The sequence below is a fragment of the Dermacentor silvarum genome, chromosome 5 (genome assembly GCF_013339745.2).
Source record: "Dermacentor silvarum isolate Dsil-2018 chromosome 5, BIME_Dsil_1.4, whole genome shotgun sequence".
In the NCBI taxonomy this organism is placed as follows: Eukaryota; Metazoa; Arthropoda; class Arachnida; order Ixodida; family Ixodidae; genus Dermacentor; species Dermacentor silvarum.
Window position 1 is genome coordinate 21,800,324 of NC_051158.1, and position 24,559 is coordinate 21,824,882.

The 24,559-nt window shown below is 47.2% G+C and overlaps 1 protein-coding gene across 1 annotated transcript in view; it reads right to left on the reverse strand.

The window, feature by feature from the left end:
• The window catches only part of LOC119453038 (E3 ubiquitin-protein ligase SMURF1-like), a 123,435-nt gene that overhangs the window by 12,868 nt on the left and 86,008 nt on the right, over positions 1-24,559 (reverse strand). Inside the window, 12 exon segments of the mRNA XM_049667489.1 lie at positions 1,173-1,287; positions 1,919-2,022; positions 3,305-3,433; positions 5,341-5,503; positions 5,669-5,915; positions 6,240-6,399; positions 7,173-7,362; positions 9,535-9,618; positions 11,412-11,494; positions 11,496-11,584; positions 12,446-12,579; positions 12,943-13,051. Coding sequence (XP_049523446.1) covers positions 1,173-1,287; positions 1,919-2,022; positions 3,305-3,433; positions 5,341-5,503; positions 5,669-5,915; positions 6,240-6,399; positions 7,173-7,362; positions 9,535-9,618; positions 11,412-11,494; positions 11,496-11,584; positions 12,446-12,579; positions 12,943-13,051 — 1,607 coding nt within the window.

Below are 24,559 nucleotides of genomic sequence, written 5' to 3' on the forward strand. Positions count from 1 at the left end.
CACACCAGCTCCTTCAGCTTCACATACTTCCAGAGTTGGATGGTGCGCAGTTGAATATCACCCCGAGTCGTATCATACACCCCTAATTATTTCATCAGTGATAGCGCTTAACGACCTCCGAGATTGCGTCGGTGATGGCGTTACAAATCAAATATGTCTGAAACATTCCAGAGCTGCAGAAGAGGTGCAATATATTTTACTTCCGAAGGCACTTAGAAAATGATCACAATTGATTACTGATTAGAAGCACGAATGATGACATTCTTGCAAAATCTACCAAGTCCTTTGCAAAGGGACAGATTGTTAACATAAACCAATACTCTGAGCTGTCTGTTGCTGACGTGCACAACACTGCAACAGCAGTGTACAGTCACTGAACCTCTCTAAGTACACCTGTGATGTTTGCACCTTGAATGGAAAGAGAACAAGAGGAGGTAGAATATTCTAAGTGGCCAAAAAGCGATGAGAACAAACAGATTCTGAGAGCAATGCCGATATGTTCTAGCTAATGGCTTCACTACGAATCAATACACCTCTGCTTGGGTTGTATCGTGAGAATTGGGATAAGCAGCTGTTAAGGATACAGTATTCTGGTCCTGATGACCAGTTCCCAGCGCCACAGGCTACAGACTTATTCCCACTGACGAGTGACAGTGGTCGCGCGGCCAGTCACAAATGGTCGAAAAGCGACCATTTTGGGCCAGTCGCTCGCTGCTCGATTTCTCAGTCGCAGAACTTCTGAACCAATCCGATGCGCAGGAACAGGACACCTTTACATGCTGATGCTTGTTTTACGTGGCGATGCAACTGTGAGCTGATGGCGAGTGGCCGGCCGCCACTTGCCTGTGTGGGCATCGGTCGCCTTCAGTTGTTTTTTGGTCGCGTGACCTCCTCACGTCGCCGGTGGGAAGTGAGCCTTGCAACTAAGATCTGAGAGCATACGTTCTGTATCTTAAGCAAATAAGTGTGCTGCGCTAACTCTAGGCAGCTCCTGCCTGTTGCAGGCCCTGCTTTATGCACAGGTGACAAACAACAACAACAAACACTATGACACAACATTCCGGGTCACAAGTGGCCAGGATGTCTGAAACAAACACAGCAACCTCGCATGACCAAATTACACGGAGGTGTACAAGTCAGCACCAAAGTGGCAAGGAACTCTCGACACGCACCGGATTCACCGAGGAGTCCGGGTTGATCTGGAGCGTGTAGATGTCGTCTCGCGTGTACTGGAACAGGCCATAGTATGGGTTCAGCATCTCGTGCGACAGAAGGTACAGCCACTCCCTGCGTGACAGATGACGATGCAACACATAAAAATATTAGTACAAAGGAAAGCTAAGTCATTGGCTAAGCATATGTTTATTAATAAGTGATGAAGTTTAACGTCATGAATCCAGCAGCAGGGCAGCAAGAGATACTGAAAGTGCAGGGGCTCCAGAATGATTTCAACCAATAGGGTTTCTATAAGGGACGCTAAAGATCAACTTGGTTTAGACTGGTTAAATATTATTGCAAGACTCTATACTTATTGATTCAAGCGAAAAAGGGTTGATTTTCGACAGCAGCAATTTGTCTTTTCTTCCACATTCATTTTCCTTTTCTAATATTAATTATACATTTCAATTAAAAGCGCACAGCTAGTTTCCCCTATGCCTTCCTTAGCTCCAATGCCTGTTGGCTTCATATGGCCAAGAAACATGGGATTCTGTAAATCCAAGGAATGAAGAAGACAAGAGCAGCTCAGATGCGCTAGTGCATCAGGAAATACTAAAGAACAGCAACAACAAGACATCGATGAGCTAGAGGGACGCCCCACGATACTGTGCAGGCTATGTTGCAGCGTCCTTGCTTGCTCATTCGAGTCTTGTCAGTGCCGGTCTTTCTCTATTGCTTAGAAATGAACAGCCCAGCCCACCTGGCCACGCCACCGTAGTCGAGACCTTCCTCGCCACGGAACTTGACCATGAGCCGCTTCTTGAGGTCCTTGGGACGCATCTTCATGATGAGCCGATACGACTCCTGCATCATAAACCAAGACATATAAGATGTATGTAAGCATACAAGCAATTGTATAGTGCCAAGTTACTTGTTCAATTGTATAGGAAGTAAGCAAATGTAAAAGAAGTTACCGTTTGCAATATCATGTTCACATTGGGCAGTTAAATGCTAATCGGTTGTCATCTATAACAAGAGCACACAGTACTTTCCATACCATGTCTATCTGCACGTTTGCACACTTTATTGTAAGCTACAGTCCTACAGAAGCTACAGCTATAGAAGCTCAAGCCCGCAAGATCCTGTTCCCCCTGGACAGTCAAACGCTATTCAGTTGTCAACTGTAACAATAGCACACAGTAAAACCCCTTTTTGTACCCTTTGCGTCCGCACGTTTGCACACTTTAATGTATTGCACACTATCACACAGTTACCGTGTTTTCATGAACATGATGCAACTTTGAAAATAGCAAAAGAGCCTCTTCAATAAAAAAAGTATGAATATGTTACAGTCCTACTACTGATTAAATTTATGAGCAATGTACAGCGGAACCTCGTCGATAACATTCTGCGTAATACGTTTTTCGGGATGATACATTCTTTTCCTTTTCCCGATAATATGATTTGATTGGATAATACGTTGGATGATACGATTTTCGAACGATACGCTTTATTTTCCGGTTCCCGTAAAGATCGTATCAACGAGATTCCACTGTAACATGGCGGGGCAGTAGGAAGCTTCTGCTGTCCTTTTTTTTTTTTTCCCTGTAGCGAAGCTGATAACTGCACACATAAAGCCAGTAGCCATGGCATGCCCATCTCATACAGGTGAGAGCACGAGATATTCCGGGCAGTATGCAAGCATAGGTTGGCAGAATAAGCCAACACTCATACTCACTCACTATCATTTTAGCAGGCAATGTACTCGCTCACACTCACATGCACTCACACTTGTCGGCGCTCACTCACGTGCCTACTCGCGCTGACTCATACTCGCCAACGCTTACTTGCGATCACAATCACTTCCATTCACACTCACCAGCACTCCCACCCACACAAATACATACTCATGCCAACCAACTCACATTCGCCGACAGTCACTTAAGTTCCTACTCATGTCCATAAAAGATCCCCATCACCGACTTTTGTTCGTACTCACATTAAAACACACTCAAATCCATTCGTACTCTTCGCCACTAACGCTCAGTGTCGGGCCTGTGAAATGACTGTGCAGTAAGTGCGAAACGGCGTACTAGCGAGCGAGTGCGCCCACCCATGTGCGGAGCGCTCAGATGAGAGCGATCACCTCGAAAATGTCCTCCCGAGAGACCTCCAGGCGGCAGTGGCCCGACTGGGGCTGCACCGTCTGCAGCTCCTGCCGCAGCGCTGTCAGCTTCTGCACCAGGTCCCGTTTGTACTTGGGCAGACACGACAGCTCGGGCGACGACGAGCGTTCCATGATGAGTGCCGACGCCGATGTGGGACTCGTGAACCGTCGGTGCGGGACTGTTGTTTGCCAGGTAAGGCACACCACCGCCGCCGCCGCTGTTACCACCGCTGCAGGAAGAGGCAGGACTGTCAAGACCAGAGCGTGCACTCACTTCGGCGGTTCGGTGACAAGCGTTTAGCTGATGAGCCCAGCGTGAAAGCTGACAAGACCCACCTTCCAGAAATGCTGTGGCCCAAAGCTGGCTGGAGCGTTAACAGATCAGCAGTCGAAATAAGCAAAATGCGATTGAGTACTGGAGCAAAAAGAACCACGGAAGAGATGGGGTAGGATTGCTAAAAGGTAGAGGTAACTTCACGTGTTAAAGGAGAGATAAACAGAGTGCTAGATTCCGCTAATCCAAAGAAGACACAAGTTCACAAGGAGATGGAGGCTTGAAAGGAGTAACAGTAGTCAAACAGAGTATGTCGTTGGGGCCAAAGTTTTGACAAGGGGAGTTGTCTTTGTCAGGACAGCAACTGTTTTCCTTAGCAGCGTCTCTATGTATGCGTAGCCTACTCTCTCTCACGCAAAATGGATAAGAAAGAGGAGAATGAGCCAGCACAAAGTGTGGGGTAACTGATGTCAAAGTATTCACAAGAATGAAGAACAGGACAGGAAATAAAAGGGGGAGGGACAAAGGGAAGTTCGGTGCTGTGATAGTAAGGGGGACAATTGTTGGGTGCCTTAAAAAAGTGGAGATAAAAATTGGGAACGGGAAATAATTTACGCATATAAGTAGGTGCTGGCAATCCAGTGCGCCTACATCCGTATTAGTCTGTAGTACGGATTATCCTTATTATCCATAGTAGTATGCATCCATATCGCCAGAGCATGCTGAGACAAGATTTACTTGAATGTGCCATCTATGACCCTACCAGCACAGAAAGCTTAACTACAGCTATGTTAGCATGAATATACTTCTGACCAAAAAAAAAAATTATTGACATTCTACAGCAGCTTCGTGCTTCTTTAATCCAACCTGCCATCTATGTTTTTGTTATTTTACTCACTTCGATTTCTTTACAAAAATCCCTACACTACTGGCAGATCTTGCATGACTCCTTTCGCAAGTCCAACCTATATATCTTGTATTGTACAATGTTTAACCATGTTGTGTTCCTGACCATTGTCCACATTCTGCATAGTAATCCATAAAGGCCAGTGAGGCTGTAGACAGTAAAGGAGACAACAGGTTATTCTTTACTAGTACAATGCATGGTCACACGAATGCATTACCCTTGCTGGTGGCATTGCTCATAAAATTGCACAGCACTGCTCACGAGTGTGGCGCTGCTCATAAAACTTGCACAGCTCATAAATGTGGTACTGTTGATGAGAGTCACAATGCTCTCAAGTGTGGAACGTCTCGGAAATGTGGCAATGCTCGCAATTGTGATAGTGTTCACAAGCAGTGAAGTCAAAGAACATCTTTTAAGAGAACAGCACAAGCGACTGAATAAGTGGATGGCAAACAGCGTCCTGCATTCAAAGATGTTGCCTTACTAACTACCTCGGATTCAGACCTTAGCACAGGACAAGAACCCATGATTCCATTAGCTTCAAAATTTCGCCCCAATACGGAGCAACACTCACAAGAAGCTGTTCCGGTGGTTGTTGGTCGCCGTCATGGAAGGCACAACAGGTGGCAAGCCGTTCACGTTGATGGGCGACATGGGGCTCTGAGGGGGTGGCAGCGATGACGGATTACTTTGTTGCGAGGGAGCGTTGTTGACGTGCTGCTGAACGCTGCCGCCGGGAGGGTTGGCGTTCGTCGTTAATGGGTTGGGCTGACCCGGAGCGCTACGCTGTCCCGCAGGAGGGCCTGCTGGCGGCGGTGGCGCCTCTCGAGAAGCGCTGGGTGGAGCCGTGCTGGGCTGAGCCGCCGTGCTCGACGATGTCAGGCTCGAAGACCCGGAGGTCATGTTCGAGGTCGGAGCAGAAGGCGCCGGCGAAGCATGGGCAGGAGACATCTGATGTCCCTGTGCCGATGACGTTTGGGACATGGGCAGTGCTCTCCTGGAATGAAAAGACATTGGCCTGGCTTGGAATCTGTCTCTGTAACTGCTCAGTTCCCTTGACCAGACAGCCGTTCACACAAAGTCAAGGGAAGAGCCAAAAGAAAAGAAGAAAAAAAGAAAGAAAGTTTTGCATAATTAGCAGCGTTTTCACAGGCTTACTCACCTGGCAGCTGGTGTGAGTCCCAGCAGAGGGAGACGGGGGTCGGTGAACTGTGTGGTGCGGTTGTTGTGGTCCACGTAGTACAGGCGTCCCGTGGGCGTCGACCGAATCTCCCAGCCCCGAGGCAGGGGTCCCAGGGCTTCAAGGTCGCCAGAGGGGAAGTCGCGAGGCACCCTGGGGTCGTGCCACGTGCTGACCCCTGTTGCCACGTGGTAGAAGTAGACCTGTCCCTGCTGCGTCGTCCGTACCTCTGTGGGGCCGAAGGGCAGAGTTAGCTGCTTGTCAGACTCTTCTTCGTTCGTAGTGCGCTTGACAACAATTGAAACATGCATTAATTCTCACCATTGCATACAATTCGATCATGGCAGCTAGCGTTTTGAGAGAGCTGAAATGCTCATTTGCAATAGTTAAGCAATAACGACAAGTTAAGTGCTGGTGTAGGACCAGCAATACTCTGCTTAGACTGAATTCCCCACAAAGTCTGGGATCTGCACGATTTTATATTTCACCGGCGCTATTCATAGCCAAGTAAAGCTCACCGATACACTTTCACTACACAAATGTGACTTCTTACCGTATCCCTCGGGAAGGTCAGCTGCCCTGTGAAGCTGGTTGCGGGCCAGGTAGTTACGATGCCGCGTCGACCGCCGCCGAGCGTTGGACTGTGGTGTGTCCGCCTGCGGAGAACTCGCAGGTGGCGGGGACGGTGATGGTGGCGCTCCGTTGCGCTCATCCTGAATGAGAGAAAAGTCACGGCTCTAATCATGTTCGTCGTGATTCAACACGCAGGAGCACAACTTTGGACGGAGACCAAAACGGAAGAGCGGACAAGGACAAGCGCTAACTTTCAACTCGGAATCTTTACAACAAGCGACAAATATACACGTGTTGTAGAACGAAAACAAAGAACATGGAAATAAGCAAGAAGAGAGCAGCACGTACAATACAACAATGAAAAAATGCCAGCAATGAAAACATCCCACATGCCCGCGCTCCCCCCCCCCCCAAAATGACAGTTCTTCCTACGATAAATTGATGGATGGCTTGCGCACACGTGGTGTGCCTCCCCGCATCATCTGGGCTGCTTTGGCAATTTCGCGCGTGCGGTTATCGTGATGTCTGCTGACGATGGTCGTTTGTTCAAACGCGTGTGCGCAAACCCCAAGTGCAACAGGGAATGGCTAAAGAATGCTTCACTACCATTGCAAACATTGTTACTGTGCCCACACAGACTCTGTAGTTTGGTCTATATCCCACTCCTTGGTTCGTGTCCTTTTCGAAGTCACAGCGTTACATTTTGAATCATGCAGAACCAACAAGACCAATCTTTGACATTACTAAATACTTTGTCAGCATGAATTTAAAAGTGTATTACCACTTCACCTACAATAACTCAAAACTGTCACACACGGGGGCGGGAGTGTAGGCATGTATGATAGTGCATCGCTGTCGTAGCAATGCGGTTTCCAGACAGGTAAAACCTAATTGTAGGTAAAACCTGGCCAACCTGTGGAGGAGGAGGAGGAGGCGGAGGAGGAGGGGGTGGCTGGGCGTCATCGTTGGAGGACGACGCAGGCGGAGGCAAAGACCGGCGCTGAGCCCGAGAGTTTGCCGCGCTGCCGGCACTGATGCTGCCGACGTGCATGCTGTTCCGGTTGGAGAGGGGAGCAACCATGTTCACCATTTCGTACGCGGGCCTGGAGGATAGAAAGGTAAAATGAAAGGCGCGTCAATGCCAATGTTTCGAGCACAGCAGTCACCCGCACTCACAGCAGAAAATCGGACTACAGTAAAACCCGTTAATATGTGGTTAGAGAGGAACAGGGGATCAGGTATGCACTAAGCGATGTACTGATTAACCGACAATGGCAGATCAGCGGCTATAGACTTACCGGCCGGAAAAGAACTATGTCTTAATCCTCACTCAAACACACGAGCAGACAAGTTTTATTTGCGAGTAGGGAGAAGCGATGATGGCCTTGCAGCGACGACGGCATCCTCAAGCTCAGCAAGGCCGCGAGCCAGTTTCTTCATCAGGCCCCACTTCTCTGCGAACGCCCTTGCGATGGTCAATGCATGCTCCGTGTCGGATACAGAAGGGCCATCGTCCACTTACACGTCGTTTACAACGTGGAAGTGCAAGAAGCTATGGGAGCAGGAAACACGTCGTGGTCGCCATGCGTTGACGTCATTATCAGTGGAGACTGCAGTCCGTTAAATATATGTGCGCAGCAATTTCACTATCTATGGTCTGCACGCACATTCTGCCAATTCCGCGCTTGCACGCGCCCAAAAATGAAGTAAATACTACGCACTAACCGCTAAGCTTGCGGTAAGCAACTATTCAAATTCAAATTCAATTTTATTTTCAACATCAGAAGACAATGATGTTGTGGGCAGTGGAGTAGAAGCCTCGGGAATGGGCTTGAAAGCGTCCACTGACCATCGCATTTGACAGACCATTAGGTTCGATGCCGGCAGGGTGGGGGATTCATCGCGACTGTATTAAAACGGAATTACTTGTTAAGCAGGAATGTATTAACGAGGTTTTACTGTAGATGGTCTAGCATTTTAAGCCGTCAAAACCAGTTCTATAGGGCCTAGCACTAAAACGAGTGGAACACAGGCCCCAACCACTACTCGTTACGTGATAGTAGTTTGCGAATTGGGCTAGTTGGAAGGCACATGTGACGCCGATCATCACGAAGCTGTTAGTTACTCGACTCCTTAATTTTTTTATGCTTTTGAGCAAAAAGACGCAATGCGTGGAACACGTAAAACCCAGATGCAAGGGACCATTTTGTTTTCCTTCCTTTCAAGGTGACAAGCTATCGTTGATAAATCAGACTACTCTGCCGATAGGCACGCTCCTTTGCGGCACATCCATCTGCTTTCTAGATAAAAAGGTTTGCTCAATCAACTAAGCTCTACCTCTACCAACTGTTGTGCCCTGTGTCCCATTCTGGTCCCAGCGCCCTTTAGTATTAAATATGATGCCTCAATTCTGTCATACAATGTAGTTTGTAACAGAAACCTTTAGCACACCAACTCCAGACAGTGCACAGTGTCTAATTCCTCAAGGCATAACATTTCAGTTACGTTCGAGGGACGCTACGGAGAAAATATGAGCCAAGAAGCAAGACTGAAATAGGCAAGAACAACCGACCAGCAGCTAAGGTGTTTGAACGTATGACAGGCAACAGTGGTAGAATACAGCCACAGTAGTGAAGGCAACACTTCAGCAATGCTTTGGAGTGAAATCATGGAGGATACAAAAGCAAGTGTGTTTACCAACATCAGTAGAAGACTGACAAAATGACGCTAAAAGAAAACAATACATCTAGGCTGGTAGATAACAGCTTCAAAATGCTGTGAGAATACCTCTGAAGAAAAAAAAAAAAAGTAATAAGCTGAAAAAAAAAGATAAGACGAACCTTTCCATGATTTTCACCACCGTACATAGGTGCACAGGACACTGTGGTGGTAATGTTTTTACGCCTTTGCATCTTTCTTGGTGAGGGGAAAGTCCAGAAAAAGTCCCGACTGAGTTTTTGTTTATTTTAAAAAGCAATGCGATTCTTTCTCGATGATTACTCATTGACAAGTTTCGGCCAGATGACTACAAAATGTATAATGACATCACTATCCTTTCCTTTTTATTTCTTTTATTTCTCTCGTTCCGTGTTCTTTCCGGCACACAAGGTGCCTCTACCTTAGAGTATATTTCACTTTCTCCCGATTTTAGAGCTGCAATACATCATCCTACAGCTCGTTATCAACGTCAGCAAGCGTTTAAAAAGCCGCTCTCCCTGTTTATAGGGCAGAATGATTCCCCGATCGCATTGAAACGAAGTTTCTCGATGACTAACCTGAGCGGTTTCTCCCACTGCGTGGAGCGGCTCCAGTGGTTGACGTAGTAGAGGCGGCCAGTGGCCGTTCGTCGCTGCTCCCACCTGAATGGGGAAGACAACCTTGTCGTAACCACCCAGCAAGAATCATTACATGCCACAGTATCTACTGGATCTACGAGAAGAGCACCTGTGGCCATATTGTCAACTGATCACTTTTGAGGATGCTTTCACATTTGCGTGATGCAACAACCAGCACTACTTACACAACGACAAAGCGACAGGTACACGGTCGATGTATGCACATGGACAAAAGAATGCGAACCACAGCTTTGGCAGAAAAAAAAAAAAGAAAGCTAATTTCTTGGAAACTCGGACCAACAAACTGAAACTGACAAATGCACTGCAAGTTTGAACTGAAATTTCTGGTATCACGTTAGATGCCGAGGCATCAAGGAAATTCAGTATTCTTGTAGAACCCCTGGACCACATAATTTTCTTTACAGCTGCACTTAGTACAGTTGAACCTTGTAATAACAAAGTCGTATCTGACACTAAAATGTCTTCGTTATATCCGATATTCGTTATAAGCGTACTTTCGCTACACACCAATATTGGCGAGAGAGTTTTTGCATTTACTTCGTTATATCCGATAATTCGATATATGTTTTCGTTATATCGAGGTTTGACTACTGTTCAACATTAACTTCACGATTATGAAATAAATGCCACTCCTTCCATGATGTACATTTCCACTAGCTTTAGTCCATCAGCATGCACTGAAAGCGATATTTCGAAAACCAATCAACCGAGACTAGCTCACATTAGACGGTACGGAGTCAAACTTTTTTTTATCTCTTGGGTACAAAAGACTGGTACAACTAGAGCGTAGTCACATTTACATTTCCTGCAACATGACAAGCCTCTTAATTGGATTACAGTGCAATTCCCAGTTGACCAAAAGGTATGCAGTTATTACATACTATCATGTTTAATACACACTAGTGATTGCAACATCAATCATTATGCTCGACACCTACTACAACTCGTTGATGCTCAAGTTATAAAGCTAATCAGAGACACGCACACGCACAAAAGGAAAGTCAGAAAGTGCGAAGCAAGAGCCCACTATACACTCCTTGAGGCAGAATTCACTGGATAAACAGCGCCAAGTTTGAATCTAGGTGACGGTGGCAACAATACCCATGGGACGTTACCCGGGCGCACGTTAGAGAAGCTCCGAGCGGTCAAAATTAATGTGGAACCCTCCACCCTATCTAGAGCATCCCTCATATCCCAGAGTGCACCATTAAGATTTTAATTATCAGCAGCATTCTTAAAGCTTGCCTAAAAGGCTTTCAAGATTTGGGGTCACAGGGAGAAATGATTGGAGGGTGTACAGGTCTACGATTCCAAATTCAGTTTGGCGAGGATCCTGACTACAGCCTCATCTTTGAAAGTGCACGTGGCTTTGCAAAGAAGTCCGGCGACCACCTTTTCTTTGATAGTGACCAAAGATAGTTGAAGACGTTCAGCGACACTGTAAAGGGGCACGCAGGCTCATTCTGTTCACGTGCTAAGCAGCAACACAGCTGTGCAAGAGTGTGTATGTACGCGTGCTTGCGTGTGCACGCGTGTGTGTGTTGCCATATAGTACAAAATTTTGACAACTTTGCTAATGTTCAATACATTTCATTTGGCTTAGACCACTGCAGTTCATCAGGCAGTCACTGTCAACAGTTAAAGCAGGGACTAAACAACCATTGCTTGATTGATGGAATTGCGCAACTTTTGTACGGGAATGCCAGAGCGGGGTGCCGATACAAACGCGTTAGCTATAGTAGCACAGCATCAGATGCACATGGGTGGACAAAGAAAGAAGGTGGCTAGGTACGCACCCCTCGGGCAGGTCCTCGTGGCAAGCGAGGGCGCTCAGGTTGTTGTCGACCACGACGTTCTGGCTTCCGAGGCCGTGCCCATCAGCGGGAGAGTAGGCTGATGACGATTTGGCCTCGGACAAGGTCCCCACCCTCCTCCCCCGGTGTATTCCTCATCAGGTCTAGCCGCTGGTCTGTCGGAAACGAGAGGACAGTTTGACGAGCATGAGACACTGCACTAGGACAGGAGTGAGTTGCAGGTTGCGAGAATGTACTCACTTCCGTTCGTGAGAACACACCCAAGAGTGACTTGGGCGTTGGTCTCGAACATGGACAAAAACATTAGTCACCCGATATTCTGGCGTCGCCCCAAGTCGAACTTTCTTGATTTTTCAGTGTGTCACCATCGGAGAGCTTTTCATCGGAGAGCTTTCTTCAGTTACTTCTCATAAGGCACTTGCAATGGACCACTGCTACCCCATCCCATGTTTACTATGGAATATAATTATGATCTGCTACTATAAGTGCTCCGATGAGAAGCCAAGTGCATATAAATTGCAATGCGAGTGAAATAACCTTTTCTGTGCCCATCCCCATAAGCTTCAAAAGTACACTCGCAGTCACTTCCCTCCCAAAGGTGAAAAATCAGAACCCCAGCCAGCGTATGCAGCATGTTCGGCGTGGAGATGCACAAATATCAACATTAAACTCTCCCCCAAGGCTAAACTGAAAAGGAACAATCTGTACAAGAACAATTTGTAACATCTTACAGAAAATTAATATGCCGAACAGGGCAGAATTCATGTATTCAAAATCAATTCAATCAATTCAATCTGCAACGATGTTTCAAGGTAATGCTGTTAGTCGGGCTAGTTCGTTGCTAGGTTCTTGATTCATGTTAACAACGCAATATAAACGGGATACAACATGAAAATGCACTTTACGTTGTGTCCCACATCTTAACTCAGTGTTCTGTTTATAGTGCGCTGGTAACATGAATCAAGTACACAGCATCCAAAGTGTCCTTAAGAGAGTCGCGGATGCAGGATACTCACAGCCGGTGTCCTTGAGCTGCTGTATGGCATTGGCCATGATGCGCACACATCCTAGAAAGCCGGCCCCCTGCTTCTTTTGGACTTTCTTGTGGTTCCACACGCTGATTGTGATGGAGTCCGATCGGCTCAGGTACCTGGCCGGTGAAAACGACAGGTGAGCCGCGCGAAGGCACACCACCGAAGGCTTCCTTCCGACAAAGAGTTCCGTGTAACAGTGCAAACAGTGCAACCATTCCAAGCTTCAAGAACTCTGCTACAGTATAATACTGAAGGCACGTCCATCGTTTCTATAATTTTTCAATCAGAATCCACGCAGAGAGCATGCTTTGAGCGAGATTCCAAGGTGCAAACATTCTTTGGTGGTAAGTGCTTCTGCAACATTTAGAACATTTCAAGAACTCTTTGATAGTGCACATAATGATACAAACGTGCACGTGCTTAGATGCACTCAATTTAAACATTGGTTGAAAATGAGCCTCATAGGGAAATTCACTTACAGGTCATAATGCTGATTCCACTTGGGATCTAGAGTATTTTTACAGGCATCCGTCGAATGGCACTGGCCCGAACCATCTACGCTGATCTTGCAGAATGGGTCAGGAAGACCTGCGAAGAAAAGGAGACGACGATCAACACAAAATTGTGCACGGCAAAATCGGGTTTACCCTTGCAAATGTTTAGACACTGCGTATTAGGGCATTTCCCCTGACCAGTATCCATTCGTTAAAGAATCATAAGTACGAGGAGAGTTGGACACTTTCGAAACAGTTTGACAAGGTATGGGCACAGAAAGAAGTGCACAAACTCAAGTGATGAGCTGTTGCATGGCAGCACATTTACGTACAGCAGGCGTCAAAAGTTCACGAGATGCAGATCCCTTGGAAAAGTTATATGTCTGCTCAGTTTGGGCATGCAGAGTCTAAACCAGTGAGACACTGTATTAGTGGCATGTACTGATTCAGATTGTAAGTCTGACTGTCAGGCTATAGACCAAAGCTTTGACGAGATTCAGCTTTTTTTTTTTTTTTTAGATTGGGCATCCAATAAAAGTTTGATGTCAATAGTACATAATTAGAGAGAAATGCTTAGATGCATGCTACTTCAAATACTGACCATATGTCCAACCATTGCTATGGCAAATTTAATGAATTTTATAAAAGATTTGAGTGTGCCTTACATGCACTACAGAAGAATCACTGACCCTGATATACGATTACATGAATGTTTTCCGATTCTAAGTATGGTAGAGTTTCATTAACAGGAGCAATGAGCGTACAGAAGTGGCACGGAATCATGTCCAGATGGGGCAGAGTACAAACACTGCACCATTAAAGAATAATAATGATATTAATACTTATCGCTAAACAAGAAAGAAGGATCAGACAGATGGGAGTTTTGCTAAGCCGAATGTATGATCGTGTATTCAATCAAGAGAGTCAGTTGTGTGATAACTGAACAGCTGGTTTTAGCAATATCATCAAAGGAAAAAAAGCAGGCCAACTGAAGCACACTATCTGATCATATCTCATGATTATGATTTCATGTAATCAGAGAGATATAAAATTCTGTACATGCACAGCTATGCACAGCAATTAACATCTCTCCCACAGAACATGGTTCACCTGCTAATTGGGCAAAGCTCCACCATCTCGCACCAACTTGTGGAGCGAATTATGGGCAGTGTTTCGTGTTATCTCCGTAAAACTTGTTACGTTAGAAGAAATTTACGGAATCAATCATTTATTACACAGTTCAGCCACACCTCATAGCCACGTGCTAGCCTGCCCTGTAACAAATGTTAAGATGGAATAAAATGACACATCAAATGCTGACACAGAGAGTTTCATACAAATATGTTCAAGGTAAATCAGGTGCTAGCACCTGTATCGGCCGCGAGTACAGCCGTTCATTCAGCATGGAAATGAAGGTCATTACATGAATTTGCCTAAACTTTGTCCTTACGGATTCAAAAGACATTGTGCATCCTTTTATAGCAATGCCTTTGAAGCTAAATGTCTCATGCAAGATTTTTGTTTAGTAACAATTAATCTTATTAAGCCTCTGTATACTTTCTACTGTTTCATCGCTTACAGGTCATCCGAAACAAGGATGACCGTTTAGACATAAACAATATTTACACGTAATGAGAGTCATTCAGTAAACATCGCCTAGACTGTCTGCTTTTTATAGTTGTGACTAGAAAAAAAAGTAAAGCCCCTCGGATTCCCTCGATCGTCTCACCCATCAGGATTTAACTAGTAACACTTACACTCAAATATGTGCTGCAAATTATGCCCTTATCTAAATTAATTGTGAATGCAAGAGACACAACTGCTCAAAATGAACAAAGCGGTTGCAATGTGCTTCGTTAACGAACCCGTGCCCAAATAGTAGAAAAATCCATCTAATAACCATAATTCCAATGGCAGCCTAACCACTTACAGGGTCATAATTCTCCTTTGCAAGATCTCATTTGCCATGCTTTCAGTTCTGCTACGTCTGCGTACAAGCTGAAGAGGTACAGGACGCCCACGAGACACGGGCATCCCATCAAGCGCAACTAGTTGGATTAGAAGTCTGGTTAAACAAAGCACTACATCATCTCCCAGAAACAAAGAGTATGTGTGCTTGCCTCCGGATGCCAAAACATTCGCGAGGTGGGGAGAGAGGAGAGAGAGAGAAAGAAGAAGGAAAACGAAGTTCCCAGTCCCAGCTAACTTACTAGCTAGCTACTAAGAAGCATGCCACGCCAGAAAAAAAAAAAAAAAAAAGCAACAAAGACGGTAGAAATCTCGAGCCAATTGCCCGCGGCGAAGGTGAAGGCACACTCAGACAAGACGCGGCGGCGGAAAAGGCAAAAAAAGCACGACGGCGAATAAAGAAACCGGCGAGCGAGATTTGGCCAGTTCCGCAGGAAGGAAAGGAGGAGCTACGACGTTCCCCCCCTCTCCCACTTCCTCCTCTCCCAAGATACCAGAGCTTCGGGAGGCCGTCCGACGACCTCCAGGAGAGGGCGAGACATTTTAAGGGGGCCGCCGCGGGGTGGTGGAGGCACAGAGAGAAAAGAAATAATTAACAAGACAAAAAAAAAAAAAAAAAAAAAAATAGCAAGCGTCATAGCCTGTGGAAGCTATAGGGAGAGGGATGAGGCGCGTATCCGCGTCCACGCAACAGCTATATTCCGCGCGTCCATTTAGAACGGTGCAGCGCCACGCGAAGGCAGCGAGGCGCGCCGAGGTGGACGAATGCGCGGCAGAAAATAGTGCAACGATATGCAGATATTACAGTGCAGGCCTCTATGTAGTGGCGTCGGTTGGCTAGTCGTCTTGAAAAAAAAGGTTGCGCTGCCAGTAATATCGGCACGCTCTCGCATTCATTTGTTTGGTGTTAGATTAGATTATGGGGTTTTACGTGCCAAACCCACGATATGATTATGAGGCACGCCGTAGTGGGGGGACTCCGGAAATTTCGGCCACCTGGGGTTCTTTAACGTGCACCTAAATCTAAGTACACGGGTGTTTTCGCATTTCGCCCCCATCGAAATGCGGCCGCAGTGTCCGGGATTCGATCCCGCGACCTCGTGCTCTGCTAGCAGCCCACCACCATAGCCACCGAGCAACCACGGCAGGGTCATTTATTTGTTTGGTGTTGCAGCAACCGAAGCGCAGGGCTAATTTTTACGTACCGTGTCGTAGAAAAAAGTCAGCACCCGTATTTATTTTGACGAGTTTATATAACAACAAAAAAATTAACACGACGAAGAGAACAAAGGCGACCTGGTTTGATTGTAAATGCAGCCTTTTGATCAGTTCGAGAAGCATTTTGAGATGGGATTGCTGAAATGCGGGATAATACGGTAATACTCGTTACGTGGGACGCGGACTGGGTCCGAACGGCTATACTTCCATGCTTGAGGTCTCAGCAATAAACGTAACACTCCGCGGCCAGAAAAGAGAGCCGTTAGTATATGGACTCAAACAGCAAAATGGAGCAAATGTTTGAAGTGCCCCTCCCACACAAACACACGTTGTGAAACGATGTCAAGGGGGGCCCCGACGTCAGAATATTGTGTGTGTGCTCGCGCCTTTCATGTGAAGTTTGTTACGCCGACCCGCGAACCCAGATATGCGTTCATCCATGTCTCGGTTCTTGTATACCTGTCCCGCATCGCACTGTCCACAAATAATGCAGTCCACATGGATGGACGGAAAATGAGGGAGAGAGAGAGAGAGAACACGCGATAGCATACTTAGAATGTGATGATTGTGACGTCACTATAGCTGCGTGCGTCACGGGCGACATTGCACGCTCTCACTTAATCAAAGTGACGCTTTCTATGCTTCGTATTCTCGCTATTTCGTGCACACTGTGACGCGATCGCTCGACACGCCTGGATTTTTCTGTTGAGATACATTTAAAGTGCGAAAGGGACAAAGGAATGCGTGACCGATGGCTCTCTCCTCGGTCTTCCAACCACAACAGCTCAATGCTCTAACAATTTAGGCCACGAGCGCGCACACACGCTTCTTTGAAACGTCTGGCGCGTGTGTCACGTGTCAGTTACTCGCATCATTTCCCTCGTGACATATCTAGCGCTTTGAGACGCTGTGTTATAGGTGTACCCGTGTCACACGGGCACGTTTGGAAGGCCTTCCAGTCAACGGCCTTCGAAACGCCACAACTCTATCGACTCAAAAGAGTTGTCGCGCTGCTACACGGCACTTTTGAAAGGCCGTTGAGTGGTTCAGACGTTTCTCGCAAAATTGTGTGGCGCTGCGGATCTTTATTTTCGTTTTCATGTCACCAAATGTAAAAAAAAAAATCATTAAAACCACTTAAAATCACTATAATTTATTTTGTTTGTTTATACGGAGAAGTGGCGGCGATATGACGGCAGCCGGCAGCACATGAAGTAGAGGGAGAGTGTACGAACCCAAGCACGTCGCTGTTGTCGAGAGTATGTGCAGTTTGGCACATATCAAGTGGCAAAAATACTTTATTGAATAATTAATAACACTCATATATAGTGTTTTTAGAGCATTTTGGCTCGATTTGTTCTTTCTAACCGTGAGTACGAGCACACTGTGAACGAGAGAGCATGTTCGCGCTGTTTCCGCTTCCGTTGCTCAAAGGCCATCGAGATTTCGATAGAGTTGTAGGGTGCTCCGTTGACTCGATAGACTATTGACTCGGTGGCCTTCGAAACCGCCCGTGTAGCAGCCCTAACTTGACCTCTGAGTCAACTGACTATCCAAACGCCCGTGTGACACGGGTAGACTGCATGCACTTTTTTTTTTTTTCGGGATTGGTCCACATTTTTAGTCAGACAGATATCTGCCAAGTGTGCGAGGTCCGCCTGTATCGCATAAAAAAATAGTTCATAAGAAGAGCCGGCAGTATAGTTTCTGTTTCGACTCCACATAGACCCGACAGAGGCGCCAACAATTTGTTTCGGAAGCTACTGCAAGCTTTTGAATGCATTGCGTAAATAAGTGATCTGATGTTCTTGAGCACGCTGCAAGTTGCCCAAACCCGTACGTGCACTCACCGCCAATATCAAAGGGAACCCCAGATTTGTGTTCAAAGGCAGATTTTTTTTTTTCCTCGTGCGGGCTTTTAACGAGGAAAAGCTGCACGAGCTGGAATCCTTCAACAGGAGAACGACGTAACAAATGTGAGGTTCTGATTTGCGCGCATTTGCAAGAATCGCTGATTGAACACAGATCAAGTGTTTCCTTTCATATTGGCGGATAGTGTACGCCCAGCGACAACAATGACGTCTTATGGGTATCTTATGAGCATCCACTAACAGGACATTGGTATCCTAGGGATGCGCTGTACTTTCCGTGTCCTGCGGACATCCCTTGCATGCCCGAGAGGGACATCATGGGGACATGCGTCCGTGGTAGGACATCCGCAACTGGACGTCCGACGGATGTCCCATTTGACTCCGAAACGGTGCATGAACATTGGAACACGATTCGGATGTCCTACGGACGAAGTGTTTTCACTGGGCAGCTTACAAATGTGCAAGCGATAGAACAGCTGCAGAGCTACCGCGTTTACAAACCTGCGCAAGCAGCATTCATTACTTTTTTTAATGATCTAAACCGAAAGGTTCCCCACACTTACATAGAATCGTTTAATACTCACCGGCTAAACAAAGGGTGTTAGCGCGACGGCGCGCATTTCAGTGTCGTCTGCTTCCTGCACCGCGGAAAGCAGACGACCGCATGCAGGGGGCAGACGGCCGCGGACGAACACAGCAAACGTCGCCCCGCGATTGGTCGATCTCCGCAAGTCCCACAGCACACTGCACGGTTCTTAATGGGGACGTGCCGACCAAGTAGCAGAGGGAGAAACGGGAGAGAGAGAGAGAGTGGGCAGAGGACGATGTAGCGTGCAGAGCCCGCAGGGCAGCAAGCAGGCACGGAGCGACGGAAGAGGGGGAGAGAAAGTACGGCCCCCTCCTCCCCCTCTCCAAGGTCGCTCTCACGCCGTGCGCGAAGAAACATCAGCAGCAGCAGAAGGCGAGCGACGGCACGAAGTCGATACGAGGAACCGCGACGGCGTGGTATGGCCGGCAAGCAACGGCCCGGCGTGATCGGATAAGGCGGTTTGGGGAATGATCAAAAAAGAAGGACAACAAAAAAAAGAGTGCGATAGACCGCCCGCAGTTTTTCCGTGGGCGTCTGCGGCGCCGCCGGTAGCGGCTAGAAACAGGACACGGCGACAGGAGCGCGCTTTGCGTGTCCGTAATATCCCCGCCCGACAGACGACAGCGTGCGCGTCACGGCCAGGCGCCATTCATGGGGAGCAGACGGCGTCGTCGTCTGCACGGAAGACGCAGACGACCGTGGCGACGGCATGCATGGCGTGAGCAGACGACGCCGCAACAACGTCGACTTTTTTCCCGAGTCGTTCAACGAATCACCTACCATTCGCGACATTGAGCGCCGAATACTGTCAGCGGTGACGGGTTTCACTGGTATACTTCTTTCTCACGCGACACTTGGCGGGGAGCTAATAGAGATACTAACGTCTACCTTTATCAGGAAGAAACAGATGGAAATCTGGGATCGCCCAGCTAGCTGGCGTAAACAGCTGTAGTTTAACGACCAGATCTTCCAACAGAATTCATTGACCTCCATTCTGGGCAGTCCACATAATCAGTTATTTCTGTCTCTCTCGCTTTGGAAGACGCTACCTGCGTAAAGTTTAGTCACGTGCTCTGTACTAGATTGATGTGACTGATGTCAGAAACGACGATTTAATGAGCGCAAAATAGAATTATCAAGCTTTCTTGAGAAGTGTGCAGCTGGTGTACTCATTAAGGCGTATGACGCACGAAACTCGGCAAGTACGAGTGCAAATGGAACAGACGTACTACGAGAAACTGATGACGAGAGATTACGCCAGCCCGACTGCGCATACGCCCAGCGATAACAACAAACGGTACATTAAAATATCAGCACCAGAGGGCACACGGCGCCATTCACGAGAGCACGTGGAGAGTCTGCGAGATTACGACTCCAGACGACGGTGGTGACAACCCGGCACTATAGGTGCAGGAAGCAGACGACACAGAGGCTTGCAGACGACACAAGGCCACATCTCGAATTCGAGGGGGAAAAAAGTACATAAACGGAACAGCATACGTGCATCTACTAGAAGGACTCGGAAGAGATAACGCCGACGAAATTGGCGACGAAGTGCGCACGTCACGCAACGCGAGGGAAGTCGGGCGACCGAAAGCAAGTAAGCGCCGAGCGCGTAAAAGAACACCGCTGTTACAATACAGAGATAGGAGCTGACGTGACGACTGTCGCGTTCTCCGCCATCTAAGAGATAACAAGAGCAACGAGCGGGGTGAAACAAATAAGGACTCGTCTTTGTGTTTTTCCTAGCGTCATAAGATGGAATCTCCCAATGTATAAGACGACGACCCAAGAGGACCGAAGACCCTTCGTAGGCGGACCGCGTACTTCGAGATTGCAGGGGCGTGCGGTCAAAGAAACAATATGAAAGCGTAGGCGTACCTTACAAGGTTCTAAACGAAGAAACGAATTAAAAAATGATAAAAGAGAAACAGAGAGAGAAAAGCGTGCTGGCAAGGCCTCTGGCGTCAAGTTTCCTCGCGATCTTTTCCCCAGACAAGCCGACGAAACACAGAAGGCAAAACACGGCATTACGGCATTCGTGCATGTAGTACACGTTTGTCCTTCTGTGTCCTTCGTGTGTGCTGTTTTGGAGGAAGTACTAAAACTGTTACTGTCGAACCAACGAAGCTCGGAGTTAAAGCCCAATTAAGGTAGCGGTGTATATGTTCGACAACGCGTTTTTCCGACGTTCCTGCACATATAAACAAAGGTGTCGCGCTTCATCATCATCATCATCATCCTATATTTTATGTCCACTGCAGGACGAAGGCCTCTCCCTGCGATCTCCAATTACCCCTGCCTTGCGCTAGCGTTTTCCAACTTGCGCCTGCAAATTTCCTAACTTCATCATCCCATCTGGTTTTCTGCCGACCTCGACTGCGCTTCCCTTCTCTTGGTATCCATTCTGTAACCCTAATGGTCCACCGGTTATCCATCCTACGCATTACATGGCCTGCCCAGCTCTATTTCTTCCGCTTAATGTCATCTAGAATATCGGCTATCCCCGTTTGTTCTCTGATCCACACCGCTCTCTTCCTGTCTCTGGTGGCGTGGAGCAGAGGTAGAATACCCGGCCTCAAATCTGAAGGTCGTAAGTTCGAATCCTACTCCAGTTCACTACATTTTCAGGCATGGAGTGGTGCCTGACACCGGCAAGAAAAAAAATATATACTGCCGAGAGCTAGTGGGGCTATACTAGTTCAGGTGCAACCAAACTAGGAAGGCCCACTAAGCTTCATCAAAGTCACTCCCTCACCAGAACAGGAATTGGCCTCCCTGGCGCAGTATTCGACTTATGACTCTGTGACTTATGACTTATGACTCGGTGTCGAGCTTATTTGCCGACAAATCTTCACAGACAGTCACCGAGAAACGGAGAGAATGCCTGACGCGTTGTTTCTGATGGGTGGCTTTCGCATATTTGCCTGTGCGCCAGCTTTAACAGCTTCCATCACTTGTCGTTCCTTCGTTGCCACAGTTCTATGACAACAGAGTCATATCGATATAGTATCGATACGAGCTGATCACGCCGTCGATATGGCACTGCGGGGGTCCGTATGCCAGCGACAAGGCAGACATACAGCTCAACACACCGATCTGGGTGTCGCTATATATACCCTGCACATCTCGCTACCAGAGAGTCCGATATCACCTTGCACCAAAAAGCGGTGTTTTAGCCGTCCGCAAATTAGCTCGCAGCATAAAGATCCGCGAAAACACACACGCGCGCGCGCACTAATAAGAACGCAGCCAACAAGAAACTCCGCTGTTTCGTCAAATGACCGAACCTGTCCTATCGATCTATAAGCTCTATAGCGCTGATTTTACCTGACCCTGTACTTTATTTTTTGCTTTAAACGGGTATGGTACCTCGATACTATAATTATACTATATAGCGATCTCTTGCTTTTGTGTTTACCTGCTTATAAGGCCTTGCTCGCTTTGTGTGACCACTGTGTTTTGTATTTACGTCTACAAATGTGTAAAATATGTGTATATCTCCCCACCCCGCGATAATGCTCTTGGATAGAATGCGGGCATATATGTAATAAACAGATAAACAGAAGTAAACCACATCAAAAGCTCACCGCAGACCTGAGCAGCAAAACGTAATTTCCTCGAAGGTGTCAACAGCTATCACAGGTTTCCGAAAACATAAGAGAGAGAGAGACAGACACTTGAGTATAGAGAAGAAGGTACACAGAGGCACAGAATAAAACGAGACGAAGAAATGGCGACACTAACTACGGGAACTACACCCCAGGCGACGGACGTGACAGCGCCTTCCGGAGGAGCCCCCCCCCCCCCCCTTTCACGGATAGGCTTGCTTTGGCTTTGGAAGCCAATTAAGAGCTCCGTAGTACACGCCACGCGTCTCCGTTCCTGTTTACTCACTTCCTATGTCTCTCTCTCTCTTTCTGTTTCGCATGCAAGGCAACCACCAGCAATCCCACGAGTTCGTTTCGAGTACGTGGCCTCGAAGCAGAGTCCAGCCTAAACTATCACAACCCGACGCAACCGAAAGACCACCAAGCGGCTGGGCACCACAGACAAACAAAAGAGCTCGTTAGCGCGCCGGGAAAAAAAGAAAAAAGAAAGACGGATTACAAATTCGCCTTAATTAAGACACCTCTCCCTGGTTAAAACCGTTCTCTTCTCTCGGGTTATACGGGGTGTGCGCATTGATACCAATGGGAGACCAGAGGGAACACAAGTCGGTATAATAGGTGGCGCCCGAGGCGCTGAAAGTAGGTCGCTAGAGAGCCAGACGACCTCGCACGTGGTTTCCGGGACTGGGTTGTTGAAAAGGAGACTTTGTTTAGAAGGAAATTCAAAACCACGCCCTGCCCTCTGTCGTCGGCAGACTAGAACTAACTGTGCGAGGTAAAGCATAATAAATACCAATGGGAGGGTCAGATGGAACAAGAGAGTACAGGTGGCGCCCCCGTGCGCTGAAAGCAGACAGCTCGCAACGAAATGTTGAAACGACGTTTTTTTTTTTTTTTTTTTTTCTTTTTTTTAATATAACGCCGACTAGTAGCATCACCAAGTCCTGCCCTCTGGTGTCTTAACTAGAGTGGAACTAACTGCGTGAGGTATGGTAACGGGAGCGAGCGTTGCTGTAAGTACACCATACGACCACGAAACCTGGGACACAAGTTAACTAAACGCAAACCAACCGTGACCACGGATGCAGACGATTTCATCGCACGCGAAGAGGCACAGGCCAATTTCAAGCAATTTTTTTAACACATAATGTATGCTGCCGGAGTGAATTTGCCCACTAAGGGCTCCTTAGCAAGGTGCACATGAGTGTGCAGAAGAGGCCTTTAACGTTGTGAAGGTGGTTGCCCTGTGGGCAAATTAGTGCACCGTAGTATTATAATTTGATGAAAAATGTGAATGAGAGAATTGTAGAGCAACATGATAAAACTCCCGATACAGCTCTGTGTTGCTTAATACGAGCTACATAAAAGTGTTCTTTTCCGAGCGTGAAAGAACACTTTTATGCAGCTCGTATTGAGCAACAGAGAGCTGTATCGGGAGTTTTATCATGTTGCTCTACAATTCTCTCATTGACGCTTTTCATCTAATTATAACATTTGAGAAGTTGATTAGTTAATTAGGCCTCATAATGTAAAACAAAAATTTTACGAGCATCTCCAAGCGACGGCTTACAACATTACCTGGGTTCTGTCCAGCTCCGTGGTATTTGCATAGTTTTTAAATCTCGGTTCATGATAGTTGGGACACCCTGTATATGGTTAGAACACCGCCCGAGGAGTTAAAACTCAACGCTAAACCACGCTCTCAATGCTTCGCCCTTAGGGCAAAACTGCCTTTTTTTTTTTTCTTTTTTTTTTAAGCAACCGTTGATACGGGCGCGCGGGATTCTGTTATAGCGTTCAAAACGTCACGCGCCGTTTTCGCGGCATCCCCATGATACCGGAATCCAGCTATATATATATATATAACACCCCGTATTCATAAACGCACCTCGACTGACTGCATGGCTGTGTATACAGCTTTCAGCTCAAACGGCCCGCGTGATTGTGAAACAGAGCGCAAATACTGCGACCATCTTTGCCGTTTCTAAGCCGCCATGCGGCCGTGCTGCTAGTGCAGATTTGCATACGCAAACGACGCGGCCGCACGCGGTTACGTAACCACGACACGCGCTGCTGCTGCAGCACTTATGAGCTTACTGCATACGTGCGGAGATCATTTTTTGTGCTTTCTCCCCGAAAAAAAAAAAAAAAAAACGAGAAAAAACCGCTTCCAGAACGGCCTATATAATCTCGTTACCATCGTTTCGCCTATCTCTTTTTTGCATACATGTTGGCTCAGACACGCGAAATCCTCCCAACGTCTCGCGTCTGCATGCATGCATACCGGTCGCGGGCGTTTGAAGGACGAGCACTGGTACACGTTGCTCGATCGCTAATACGATGTC